This window comes from Miscanthus floridulus, chromosome 9 (genome assembly GCF_019320115.1).
Source record: "Miscanthus floridulus cultivar M001 chromosome 9, ASM1932011v1, whole genome shotgun sequence".
NCBI lineage: Eukaryota > Viridiplantae > Streptophyta > Magnoliopsida > Poales > Poaceae > Miscanthus > Miscanthus floridulus.
Window position 1 is genome coordinate 70,069,974 of NC_089588.1, and position 14,606 is coordinate 70,084,579.

At 48.1% G+C, this 14,606-nt stretch overlaps 1 protein-coding gene across 1 annotated transcript; it reads right to left on the minus strand.

Moving 5' to 3' along the window:
* Nucleotides 1-569: 569 nt before the first annotated feature.
* Nucleotides 570-1,761, minus strand: LOC136482111 (protein CURLY FLAG LEAF 1-like). The gene is made up of 2 exons (XM_066479358.1): nucleotides 1,447-1,761; nucleotides 570-1,120 (listed from the first exon to the last, which is right to left on the minus strand). Exons 1-2 carry the CDS (start codon nucleotides 1,669-1,671, stop codon nucleotides 764-766), a joined length of 582 nt encoding a protein of 193 aa, XP_066335455.1. The 5' UTR covers nucleotides 1,672-1,761; the 3' UTR covers nucleotides 570-763.
* Nucleotides 1,762-14,606: the final 12,845 nt, after the last annotated feature.

The window sequence follows — 14,606 nt, forward strand, 5'->3', positions numbered from 1 at the left end:
CGGCGGTGACGGTTCGAGGGCGCAAGGCGCGGTGGGGGACAACCGGTGGACAGGGGTGATTGGTGGGCGGCTCAGAGGGCAGTGGCCAGAGGTGGTGGTGGGGAGGGTCGGGAGGAAGAGGATGAACAGTGAAGATACTGGGGCGAGACGGGCGGGTGTGGGTGTGGGTGTGGGCGTGGGCGGCAGGAAGGTTAGCCGCACACGCACGTTGAGGAAGAGAGTCCTATCTCATCAGTCACGTTGACTCGTTAGCCATGAAACACACTGAATCATCGACCTTTGTTTTTTTTTCCTACGCAGTGCTAAGCTATCGGTGGCCATGGTTCGAGACATCTTTGTTTTTCTCCCTGCGCGGTGCTATCGGTGGCCATGATTCGATCGAGGAGATAGGTGACATCGTGACAGACCCCCTTGACGCCCTTATGTCTTAATAAGGCAGACATCAGCAGATAACAAATCGTACTACTATCGTTTTTTTTAATGACAAGCCTTTATAATGGTGCGGACGACCGAGCACCACGGCCCGTCCTTAGATTTCTATAATCAATGTCGATCAAAAGAGAGGATGCTTAAATTAATTTCTTCTTAATTACTGCTTGATCGTCTCAGTTGCATATTGTAGCATGCGCAGCACCCTTACATTTATATCCATCTAGCAACTCTATCTCATCACTAGTACTATTGAGTTTGAATAAAACTCGATTTGCATTTGATGTTTCCCCCTTTGTAAAGTCACCTGCCTGCCGTTATTCCACGGCGCAAGCTAGTGCAGGAGGCTCAAGGTCTCCAGTGGCTTGACGGCGGCGTCCAGCCGGCGAGGAGGCGTCTGCTGCGGCATCGCCGGCACCAACGGCTGCACGAACTTGCAGTTGGGGCACGCCGGGGAGGACTTGCAGAGCATGACGAGGAGGTGGCAGTTGACGCACGGCACGGCCACCATGTGTCCACCGGAGGTGACGCTCTTGTAGGCGCTGCTCGCCTTGCCTCCAAAGGTGGACGAGGGGGTCGTGGAGATGTTGAGTTCAAGGTTCAGGGTGCCCTGCTCCTGCTCCTCCTTGGAACTCGGCCTAACCCAGCTCTTCTTCATGGTCTTCCTGTTCAGGTAGTACATCCTCCCAGACTGCGTGCCACAAAAGCATAAACAACATTGGAAACTGACGTTGGTCATCATACAAAAGGGAAGAAAACGAGTTTTGTGGAGTGTAAAAACATCAACATCACGAGGATCATGCAAGTAAAATTAAAATAGTGATGCGCTTCTCCTGCCACCTCAGCATTGCCACATAGACAGTGCTCTGTTTTTCTTTTCCTAAAATCGTTGCAATGCAGAGACATTCAACATCCCAAATTTCGGAAACATGCTACTGTCCTAGCTAGTTGCGTGGACTGGAAATTATTTCAGAGACAACCAGGAACATAATAAAGTGTGTTTGTATGCTCACGTACGTGTAGGTCGAGGCACTGCTCCCAGTCCAGGGGCAGGGGATCGCCGAACTGGAGGTCCAGGCTGCTGGCATGGGACACGGCCTCCTCCCAGGCAAAGTGCTTCCTCTTCTTCCCCGCGGTGCCGCTGCCGCTGCCCTCCGAGTCGGAGGAAGAGCCCCTGGGACTTTTCATAGCAGCAAACCGCAGGGACGTCGGCCCCAGCGAGAGCTCCGGCTGCACCTCCATCGCCTGCCTACTCCCGTGAGTGTTTGTGGTCGCTACGCTACTCGGTAGCTACGGCGAAAGAGAGGGGCTACAGCTTCTGACTGAGTTGCACAGCGCAAGTTGCCGGGGTTGTGCCGCTCTGGGTGGGATGCCCATGAATTTATAGAGGCCGGCCATCGTGCAGGAAGGAGGGGAGGGGGAGGGGGTTCCTCATAAATGAGCTGCATCCAACGCCACAGCGAGGGGATCAGGGGAGGCGAGGGTGCGCAGGGCAGCCTGAACATTTAAGGAGCACTAGAGTATAGTGGTATTCTTAAATGGGCTTGGTTCGAACCCCCTCTTCCCACCTCCCTTGCCCCCATTTACTTTATTTATTTAAGGCCTCTCGCGCGCGGCCGGCTGGCCAGCCGCTGCCGCTGCTGCGCGCCATTACGCCGCGCCACCCGGCCGGGAGCCGAGCCATGGCTATTGGCTACGTACGTGCTAGCAGTCATCAAGTCTGTTGGCGTCTGATGTGTAGTAACTAGTGTGATCTTGCTGCCAGTCTGTGACCCTGGCGCCTCTAATAAAAACCCCTTCCGATCCCTTGTGGCAGATGGATACGCTTACACTTATCATCCCGGATCCCATACAAGCCTGCCTGGCTCGGAAGATACGACTGGGTTAACAGCGCTGGAGAGTGGAGACGAAGACAGTGGCATGATGTTTATGATGAAATATTATGAGAAGAAAATATTGTTCCATAAATGAAAAGTAGCTAAGAAACAGGGCAGCGTTCGTTCAAGTGGTACATGGGTTGAATTTAGCACTCTAGCTAGATGGCGCCTCACGCCTTAAAGACTCCATCGTACTGTGCTGTGCTACCTTGTCATCCCTTCTATACCTACGCCATTAACTCTGTTTGTAGAAGCAGTAATCATGAAGTGCTTCTTCTGGATGAGCATTCATGGCCGTCGCATGTACACGCCCAAATCCGGCCATCATAAAGAGAGAGCAAGGGACGGTGCGAGAGGAGGGAGCTGATGGATGCGCCACCAAACTTCTCGATCGCTCGCCACCCCAATACCCATGCAGCGCAGTTGGAAAATTGAATTGAATTTTAATAATGTTCAGGGCCAAGGCATAAATAGGGCTTGTTGGGCTGACGATCGAATTGGCGCGGCCCGCTTCCTCTTCGTCTCCGTCTCGACCTCTTCTTCCTCCTCCGTCCTCCAACCGCGGCAATAAATGGAGGCGCCTCTATCTTTGGTCGTTGGGGCATGGATCCATTCAATGCTTGACGCGCCGTTAACTTCCCAGGACGGCCTCTTGATTTGATACAGGCCGATCGATCAATTGCTTATTTTAGGCCTGACCTGTGTGTCTGTGTTGTATATACTTGCGTATACTCCGTACGTTTGAACGTGTTAACATCAGGAGCTTTAGGTCTGCCAGCCTTCCTGCGTCTCTGATTTGAAGGCGGCCATACCGATCTGAATGTGACTAGATAGATGTGCATGGCTGAGTTCTGTTTGGTTGCAGTTCAATTGGGTAGGCATTGATTTGAGGTCCACTGTTGATCGTCACAACGAAATATCTTGAATTTATTTGGTACAAGTACGGGGGCGTACAAGGCAATTACTCATTCTGTCCTAAAAATAGAAATCGTTTTCGCTTTCTGAGATTTTTTTTACTTTAAACATTTATATATATAAAAAATATTAATATTTATAATACATAATTAGTATCATTAGATAGATCGTTGAATATATTTTTATAATAAATTTATTTGGAGATATAAATGTTGCACGTATTTTCTATAAATCTAGTTAAAGTTGAGAGAGTTTGACCTGCACGCATCCCATAACGACTTCTATTGCGGGACAAAGGGAGTATGAGTTTATGAGAGCATCTCCATTGGTATATAAAAATAATCCCAAAAATCAGGTTTTCCAACCTTTTAATAATCCCAAAAATCAGGTTTCCTAACCTTTTCAATAAGAAAGTTGATATATGTCAGGTGCCTAACCTTTTAGAAAACAATATTAGACAATTAGCTAGTACAAAAAGGACAACTTATAAGTAACAATTATGCACAATTTCTTCTAAGTGACAATTGTTCACAAATTTTTCTATAGTATCTCTTAAAAAAATAAAAAAGCAGTGCCCACTTAAAGATTTTTCGTCATCGCTCGTATCACACCGATGTTGCCTCCATTGCCTTCACCAGCTGCCCCATAGTCGACCACCTTTGTCACCTAATTCACACTTAGAATCTTCAAAACCGAATTTCTATTGCCTCCTCAACCTTCCAATATTCCCATATCTTAAATAATAGCTAGAGATCTAATTCCGACGAACCTCCTAAGTTGTGGCAGCGTCGATTGCCCACTACTATAGAATCGATTTTGGAAGACTGTTCTTGGATTAACAAAGGCGGCCATGAAATGGGTGCCGCCTTTGTTAATGGAGAGGGGTGCCCACGGGAAAGGCCCATCTCTCTTAACGCTCTGTTAATAAATATGGTCAGATTAGAAAGGCCACCTCTGATAATGCGTGAATAGAAGCAGGTGACTCAAAGTGACTGCCTTTGTTAATCTGGTATTAACAGAGGGAGACCTCTTAAGTAGCACACCTCTGTTAATGAGTGGCCTATATAAAGACCACACCTACTTCTCTTCTTTCTCACGAGCGCACCCACTTTGACAAGCTCTTTGTGCATGATGAACAACTTTAGATCTTCAAATAAAATCCATCTATGGGGACGGGGTTTGTTCTAGTTCTTTTTAGGAGGTGCACGCTGAAGGTTAGTATGTGCCCTCATATGCTTTTTTTTACCTTGTTGCAAGCTTTTTATGCTTTGTTGTTAGTTCAAGGTGGTCTAGATCTACACCTAAGTGGTGGGAGTAGAGAGAAAAGAGTAGATATGTGTATTAGAGGCAAAAAATAAAAATACCATGATACCTATTTTTTGACATGCAATGATATTTTTGCTTCAATATATATTTATGTACACACACAAATAATTATATAAATCATGGTCCTGGATGCAAGAAAATCTACTACTATCTAATATATCAACTACTACAACACAGCCGCAGCCGCAGACTAAGAAGCTGCAGCGAGTAGGCTGAATAATTCATACATATTTGTGAGCATTTATGTAATGTTCATATATGAGAAAATGTATTAAAGGGACCGTAATGCCTAAGAGAATAACTGATTTAAGCTTTTTAAAAACTACTTGGCCTTTATTTTCTATTTATCAAAACCTATACAAGATTCTATCTAAATGTAAAACTAGGTTTTTGCTAAATGTTGCAATCTCTACTATAAAAGAGTTTTGCACCCTAGGTTCAAATCCTATCATTAACCTAGTGTCGCGGGGTCGAAACCGTGGCAAGCATTGTTGTTCGAGTCGGTGTCAGAGTACGTGTCTCCGGTGGCTCGGGTGGATTCAAGAACACAAGAATCACAGAGGGGACGCAACGGTTTATCCTGATTCAGGTCGATCGATGCCCTACGCCCAGCAACTGATGATCCTTATACTCAAGAGCACTCAAAATCGAGGGGTTACAATAGAGTGTAGATAGAGATTTGGTAGGGAGTTAGCTCGGTGCTAATTCTAAGGTTACCTCGCCGTCGGTGGGGCCTTCCCCTTGTCGGAGAGGTGGAAGACGACGGGTGCGGTGGAGGAGCTCTCAGTGCCCCTCTCTCTGGGTTGATCTGCTCTCGGTGCCGAGCAGGAGCAGATCAAATGAGGAATAGAATGATCTATCTGGGATTCTCCTGCCCCCTCCTCTAAGGTCCGACCTTATCCCTTATATACTAAGATAGATCGGGTACATGGCGGTTTGGGGGGATGTGTCTATGGTCTACATGCGCTAGAGTCCAAGAGGGTCTTCTAGCGATGCTCTGTGGACCGTGGCGGTGTCATGGAGCCAAAGAAGTCTTGGGCGTCGTTCGGCTGCCCTGTTCTGACACTCTGCGTGTTAGGCTGTGTCGGCTTGGACCGGCCTTCCCCTGGTGGACCTTTTGGAGTCTTCTTGGTGGCGAAGGAGGTTGGCTCTAGGGGATGAAGCGCAGGCCTGGGGGCCACCAAGACCCTAGAGGACGAGGAAAACTTGTCTTCTTATGTCACACCCCCTACATGACCCTGTCGTGGGAGTGGCTGGCAAGGCCATGCTCTAAGTGCGGCGTCTGGGAGCCCCTAAGCCTCAGCAGCTCAGGGCATGTCTTCTTGCGCCCGGGCCTTGGCTGGTATCATAGGCCAGTCAGGAGCCAAGGCCCGAGCTCATGCGAGTCATCGATCGGGAGCCTGAGGCTCAGGTGAGCCCCCGAGCCTCGAGTGGGGGCCACAGTGTGCTCAGGCTCAGGCTAGCTTCCTTGTTGCAGGGTGCGCGCAAGCGTACCCGATGGGTATAGCCCCCGGGCGATCATGGAGGGGTCGGTCGGGGGTCTCTTCGATCAAGAATCATTGATCCCGAGGCTTAACAAACCCATATATTAGGATCTCATCAGGAGCCCTCGAGCCCTTCATGGCCTAGCTCATGATGGTGACGAAGGGCTAAACTCAATCTTCTGGTGACCGAACTTGCCATGGCCAGGATGACTTCCGCTAACAAGGGTGCGATGCCCTATGTGGGGTCCTTTCCCTAGTGTGATGGGGGCGCCCGACTATCAAGGCTGAGAGGTAGAGATCCTAACCCCTTCTCTGGTCCTATATCACCTAGGTCTATGGCCCGAGTGAGGGTTCAGTGAACTCCTCTAGGAGTTACTGACTCCAGGCCTAAGGACACTCTTCCTTTTGGTCAAAGTCTGTCGTGGGTCAGGTGATCGAGAGCGTCTGGGCTCTAGCTCTGGGCCACTTGATCACCCGGCACGCCACACCCTTCTAGGGGCTTCGGTAGTAGGTCTCAATCCTCTCGGGCTGGCCTTCTTGGGTAGACCTTCTATGGCCATAGGTTGGGGTGCAGGGAGCGCGCTGAGCTCGATGGGGGACCCTCATTGGGTCCACCGCTTAGCGGCTCCTGAACCAACTCCGAGGAGTTGGCTAATTTTGGGGGTGCACCGCTCGATTGCCCATCGATCGGGGGGTGAATCGCTCTGTCTAGGGAGCTGGCGTAGCCCCTGAGGCTGCCATGGGGCCTTCTTGTCAGCGGGCATGGTTTCTTCTAGGCACATCCTTTCCACTAACGCTCTGTGCAGGCGGTTTGATGGGGCCTAGGCAGCCGTGCCTAACGAAGGAGTTATGGCATATGCTCCCATGCCGTCCCGCTTCATCTAGGAGATGGGACATCAAGCCACATGGAGCAGATCTGGCGGAGGAGAAGCCATGACACTTGGTGCGCATGGATCTAGGCCTTTGATGGCAGTCGGTGGGCCCGAGGGGAGTTGAATCCCCTCAAATCCTATGAGGAGGCGTGCGCGGTGTGGGCGGCATGCTTGGGTCGGTCCAAGGGGTTAGGCCGACAGGGAGGAGGTAGTTCACCTCCACCTCGAGTCTAGCAACCGTCGTCGCGTTGTACAACTGCGTGTGAGATCATGGGAGCATGGTTGCCGCCATCCCTAGAGTAATAAAGCGAAGTTAGGGAGACGGGGAGGGGGTGTTACTTTATGTTCTAGGCAAGGCCTTTCCTTTCCTAAAAAAAACTCTGCTTCGCCGCTCCCACGCACTCACTCGCCACCACCGCCGCTTCGCCCTTCATCTCCATGGTGGATTGGGAGCCATCGGAGGTCACCGAGGCATAGATCAGGAAGATGGAGGAGGACGGGCTAGCACCGGAGGAGGTCCTAGCGACCAGCTGGCGTCCCCCAAGCATTGCGGAGCTGGTGCCGGTGCTCGGGGATTAGGAGGTCATCTCCTTCACCGACTTCCATCACCTAGGGCTTGGCCTCCCCCCTACATCGCTTCGCGTGTGGCCTCCTATACTTCTATGGTCTCTATCTTCATGACCTGACGTCGGAGGGGATCCTCCACATCATGACCTTCATCGCGCTATGTGAGACATTCCTGGGGATCGAGCCCCACTTCGTGCTATGGAGGTGGCTGTTTCAGGTGGTCCTATCATTTTCCAGGGATGCCTTTTTGGTAATGGGGCAGCCCGAATCTAGGTGCGGCCGCTTGCTGCTAGTCGGTATCCTACCCTCGCTCGCTCACCAGGCCAGGCCTTGATGGTGAGATGCACTGGAGGAGGAGCTAGTTCTACCTTCTGAACATGGTCCCAGTGCTCCCCTCCTTCTTGAAGGAGAGGCTAGGCGGCATCGCTCTAGCTTCATGGCGGTGGTTCCCCCTAGAGCAGGATGCCATGGATGTCCCCGCCCTCTTGGAGGCCATTGAGGCCTTGAAGGCGCAGGGGCTAATCGGGCTAGTGGTGGTGTGCATGTTCATCCAACATTGGATTCTCCCATTAAGGGAGAGGGTGCACCCATTGTGCCAGCACCAGGGGATCATTGACATGATGATGGAGTTCTCTTATCCTCTCTCGGGGGCGTTGCTCTGGGTGCTGATGATCAAGGCCGTCGGCGTGAACTACCCAGGAGAGGGTGTTGAGCCTGCCCCCTTTAGCGCCGAGCATCCCCCTCCCATAGGCCACCCACTCATTGGGATGGTCTAGGAGCCCCTCGCTCCCCCTTCTACGATGGAGTGGGTGTGGATGGCTACGCCTCCAACGAGGACGTAGGACACGCCAATGCTAGCATTTGGCCCACCTTCGGTGATGGCTCCAGCTCCAGCAGAACGTGTAGTGGAGGTTGGTGGAGGGTCACAGAGGCGCAAGAGGAGTCCCACCAGGCGTGGGCAGAGTCCACACCACTCATCGTCCCCTCGGAGGGACAGGTAAGGGTCGCCCTTGCTCCTTACCACTTTCATCGCCATTCTTGATGTCGGCGTTCACATCACATGTGTAGGGGCTTCCCTAGGAGGATGATCGTTGAGGTTGGTTCCTCGAGCAACGGCGAGCCTCCCCAATGTTGGGCCTGCTTGCTGCCACACTCTTTGTCGGCGGCTAGATCGAATCGGCGTGCTCCTTTGCTGGGGACACTTTCCTGTGGCACCTCACTAACACTCCCCATAGTGGTGGTCAAGGCGCTATGAAAGGAGCGGGAGGACGCCATCGGGGCTGCGGAGGATGCCTAGAGGGAGGCCGAGGAGGAGTGATTGGTGGTGGTGATGGTGGAGAACGTTAGTGATGCAGCGAAGGCCAAAGTTGCCTGCTAGAGGACGAAGCTTGAAGATGTGGGTCGTCCCCTTTTTTCGTCTTTACTCTCACGGATGGAGAATTATGGGCCACACTCCCATGCTATTTTGATGTTCTGAACCCTTGCTGGTGCAGGGTCGAGGGAAGAAACTCGTTGTTTGGGCAAGTAGCTCTAGATGCTTTAGGAGGAGGTAGGTAGGCTGGAAGCCCGCCTCAACGCTTGTGGCGCAGAGATGAGGGAGCTTCAGATCACTGTCTTGGGTGCCTATCATGCCCTTTTCCCTTGGGGGTGCGTGACAACACAGCGAAGGTGAACACATGGCTCCGTGCCATGCCATAGTGCTTTCGTGAAGCCATGGACACTACTATAGAAAGCTGATCACCACCGACTCTAGAACCCCCATTACCAATGGTTTTGGCCCCATTAGTGTAAGTCCACGGTGACCGGCGACCTTTATCTCCACCGATTGCACACTGACGGTGATGGTATTTTACCACCGTTGGTCTAGCATACCATATGGCGATGATGATGTCTTACCACCACCGGCGTGGCGTACAATATGGAGGTGATGATGTAACCATCGACGCCGGTCTAGCGTACCATCCAGTGGTGATGATGCGTCCATCAACGCCGATTGTAACACCCCGGGTGTTTAAATATTAAAAATAGGACATGTCATCATATGCATTGCAAGGCATTGGTCATATTGCAAACTTTGATATGCATTCACTAAAACAAGTTTACATTTATGTTATGAGTGTTGAATTGAATTGTTTGAATCAAGTTCAAAATTTGGTTTGGATTTGAATTTTCGAGAAAACCCTGATTTTCAGCATTTAAATTCTACCCTGAAAACTCATTTCAAAATCTAAGCACATTTTGGGGTTGAGCCTTAAAGAAAAATTGTAGAGCTTGTTGAGTTGTACAAAGTTGGTTTTTGGAGTTTTCCAAGTTGTTTAGTAAAATTTGAAGTAATTTGAAAAGGCGAAATTCCTTAAATGTCAACTTTTCGAATTCAAATTTTCATTTCAAAATGTAAACCGAATTAGGGGGTGGTTATAAAAGGAAAGTTGTAGAACTTTTGATTTTGAACAACTTTTATTTTTGGAGATTTTTGAGTTGTTACACAAATTTGGGAGTAATTTGGCTTTGAAAGCGAATGGCAATTCTGTAATTACTGTGAACAGTGTTCACCGCCTAAGCTACATGGCCGGCGATCTTCTTCGGCGTTCTAGGCGCGTTGTGGCCATCTTTGGCATTGCGCTGGCACGGTGAAGGCTTCTGCGTGGCTTCTCCTTGCTTCTAAGTCGCGCTATTTAGCCTGAGCCATCGCCGTTCATCTCCTTTCTTCTTCCTTTGCTTTTGTCGTCGCCACCGCCCAATTCCGTTGAGCTTGCGCCATCGTCTTAGTGCTTGCCAGTCGCAGCTATAACCCGTCACGGCTCCACCTGCTCCGTGCACATCCAACCGACCTGCTTTTGCTGCTTGATTTTGCCGGAAACTACTGTGTGCGCTGTTCTTCCTCGCGGTCGGCAGCGTCGCCGTCGCATTCGCCTCACCGTGGCCAGTGCTCCACGGTGCGTATCCGTCCTTGATTTGTAGCCCTTCTGCTTCACCGTGTTACCGTGGTCCTCTGACCTTTTGATTGAACCATTCCTCTGTTGCAGTCACCAGGAGTCGAGCTTGCCACCGTCGCCGTTGCTGTCACCGTCGTCGGAGGCCACCCTTACTGCTCATCGTCTACCGCACGTTCTAACACGTTTGTGGTGATCGGTTGGTCTCGGTTGTGCCACCAATCGTTGCGCCTTGTTGTGGTGATCACCGTGGTGCCTTTGCCTTCGCCGTTGGTCTCACCGACGGCGAGGAATCGTCGGTCAGCGCGCGTGTCACCGGAGTCAAAGTCGGAGGTTGAAGATGACAGGCGGGGCCCGATGTCAGTGACTCAGCGTTCAAATGGAAATTTTTCTATTTTCTGAAATGAATGAATAGTGTATGCTTTTGTTATTTTTGTGTAGAATTATTTAGAGCTCCAAAAATTATGAACATTTTTGTGTGACCTCTCTGTGATGTATATTATTTACGAAAAATATGAAATGTTGTTTTTCAGTACTTTTTGAATGTGATAAAAATTACTAAATTAATTAATAAATGAGTTTTCATGATTTTTCTAGGCTTATTTATGTATCCAAAAATTATAAAAATTGTTTTGCCACTTAGTTATCATGTGATGAACATTTACAAAAATTTTGAGGTCAATTGGAACAAGTTGATTTATTTCATAATTCTTAATTAATTAATTAATTCATAAAAGCAAATAGTAACCTTTAGTGATTTAGGTTTTGTTTGAATTTTTGATTGAGTGATGTCCTTGGGTCATTAGTTGATGATGATCCTTGGTAATTGAATTAGGTGTTACGAAAAGGTTTAGTTAGTTTGACTTGTAACTGTACCGCGAAGGAAAGTTGTATTCCAGTTGTTAACTTTTGCATCCATCATCGAGCATCATGTTTCGTATTTCGCATCATGTTAAACATGGCATTGTTACTACGTGTAGTGAACGAAGGTGAACACATGGTAGTTAATCAAGTTGCGGAGGAGGTTAATCCGTCTGTTGAGGTCGGATCGAATACTTGTGGAACGTCGCAGGAACCGGACTTTTCCGTCAACGAAGGCAAGCCCCGGATGCATTTAACCCTACCTTGTGTTTTACAAATTTTATCGCTTTTTCTTTTATATACTGTATTAAGTGATTAGGAGTCAAGTGAAAACCTAATTGGTGCATTACCAACCTTGTTTTTCCATATCTACCTTGATTACCTATTTTATTTGTAAATGTCTAGTTATGCTTAGTCATGCTTAGTCAGGTGATTACCTGTCACCTGCGAGTTTCAAATAGATCTTTGGTTACTTATGTTATTATGAGATATGAGAATGTGAAGTAATAAATCTAGACCGAGCGGACTAGGTGTGTGAGAACCATAAGATATGGAGGTCTTGTGAGCGGGTCCTTTCCGCTTGTGTCAGTTAAGGTCCATCCGTTGTTGAACTGTGTGCGGTGAGACTTTGTAGTACTAACCACATACTCCGGTAAGCCTTAACTTGGCGATCCTATTATGAGAATGGCTACTCGTGCACTGGGAGTGGAGAGATGGCGAGAATAGCGTGTACCCACATGGCAATGGGCTGGATTGGTGGAGTACTGTGTTCTCGGGTGGTGCGGACCCATTCTTGTTTTAGGGGACCTAAGGGTAGGTTGGTATATGTAGGACAGGGACCTACATATGTCGTGTGGTCTGGAATCCCCAGCTGGGTTTTAATCGGTTCGAATCGTCGTTGCTCCTCGGTTATAGAGACTCACTTCTCTGTTCATCATCGTAGTTTAATAACTGGAACTTAAGGATGGTTTGAGAAGATGTTGGATATGAAGTTCATGATCTCATTACGGATCATGATAGATTCATATGTGGTTCTTATAAAGTTTTATATATTGAAATAAAGAATTTTTGTTAAAGAGCTTTTACGCAAAAGAACTTTGATTATTGCTAAAGCTATACCTTGAATCCCTGAGCCTGCATTCCTGAGTTTATCAGTTCTTATTTCGGTTAAGTCTTGTTGAGTACTTTTGTACTCAGGGTTCGTTGACCCTTGTTGCAGGTGAGCCTCATGAGCAGATCTGTTTTGGATCGTGCTGCATGACTATTGTTCGATCTGACGATGAGAAGTAAATGTGTGGCCTTGGGCAGGGCAGTTTTATTGTGTGTTTTGTATTATGCTATAATGCCACTCCACTACTACGTTTTGTATTAATTATCGAACTTAGTTTGTAAGGTTTAAAACCACTGGTTTGTAAACTAAGTTATTGTAATACTTCCACTGTATTTACTCTAGTGTATCTTTTTGAATAAACTATTGTAATACTGCAATGACTCTATAATGTGATCCTGCTCAGAAATCATGGATGATTCAGGGTTCCCCGAGGACACTCGACAGATTTCTTAAGTTACCAGGAACATATGCATAGTTGTCAAAGGTCGTTGGACAGTGACAAGTGCATGTGGGTCCTATAATTTAGGAGGTTCTGCCACACCAGTCTGGCGCACCATCTAGCAGTGATGATGTAACTATCGACGCGGTGTATGATCTATCGGTGATGATGTAACCATCATACCATCCGGCAGTGATGATGTACCTATCATCGCTAGGTAGCATACCAACCGACGGTGATGGCGAGAACATCAACACCGGACCGACGTACCATCTGGCTATGATGGTGAGAACATCAACACCGGTCTGGCGTACCATCCGCCGTTGATGTATGTACCATCACACGTGGTCAGTGTTCCTTTCGGCGGTAATGATGGCAGCGTCACTGCTGCCGTTGTGTTTGTTCCGGTAATAATGTTTCGTCCATTACCACTAGCGTTAACACTGTGCATCATTATTGTTCACAGCACATTATAATAACAGCAATACAGACATTCCATGGCTTACGCATCGCCAACAACATATATATAGACATACAATATATTGTATCTAAACATACATCACCACCGAGACACAAATATCCATACAAATAAAACGACAGCGACAAACATAGTTTTGAACCATAGCGACATAACGTCCAAATCCAACAACAATGAATATGTAGTTTTTAGAACACTAGCACCTTGATTAGAGGAGGTGATGGACTCCCTTGTTGCTCATGACTTAGTCTATAATGAAATCGGAAAGATCTTCTTGGAACCTAGATATCTGCAAATCGGTCAGCTCCAGTGTAGATGACACTTCAGTCTAGAACACAAGAAAAATGTGAAATACAATTAAGAAAGGCTTTGCTAAACACTCTAAGTACATCATGAGGTCATCCAAATTTACTAAAGGGGCCGAGGGGCCAAACCTATGAACCAGAGAGAGCATTGAACGGTTATTTGTTTCCTAGTGCCCGGGTTAGCTGATCATTCTCCCTATTAAGCTTGAAAGTACCATTAGCAACTTACCCATGAACTGCCTTCATCCTTTGTGTGAATTCCTCGGTTACAGCATCCCGATAACTTAGGGAGCCATCTGGGTTGAAGGTAACCCCCCTCGCAAGAAGGAACCTTATAGAGCGAGGATCCCATTTAGATGTACAGAACATACACCGCTCTGGGTCAGTTGCTCCTTGTCCCATTCCCAATCTCAGTTTTTCCTCGTGTAGCCATGCAAGCCGATGCGTTGTGGTCTCATATTTTTGTGGGAGTTGATCGTATTTGCCTCACTCTGTTCCTTCGCCTCATCCGATTCCTTCCCACTCACAAAATCACCCCAATACTCTTGCTGATGTGGGTATTCACTCCATTCTGGCTCAATGCCCTTCCTTACATATTGGGTGTTTAGGTAGTACCTAAATTACTTGAATGAATTGCCCATGATATAGAATGCCTGATCCTTTACCACCTCATTGTCAAACCCATCTTGAAAAACAAACAGGTCCTTCAGCTTCTCCTAGCAAAGATTCTTCAGACTGGATGGAACCACCCATTCGCTGCCCTTTTGTTTCCAGTACCTGTACTTGATGGGTATGTTGTCCTTCACTAATAACACCCTGATGGCCATCTTGTAAGGCCCCATGACACTAAATGGCAACACGGGTTCTCTAGCCGGATCCAACTAGGTGATAAACTATTTACTAGTGCGCAACTTGCTCCACCCTCGCCTAGCTTGGTGCCTAGGAGGCCTATGTGATGTGGTTGTGTTACTCTCGGTGGGAGCTTGCTCCTGCACATATTGATCAAATA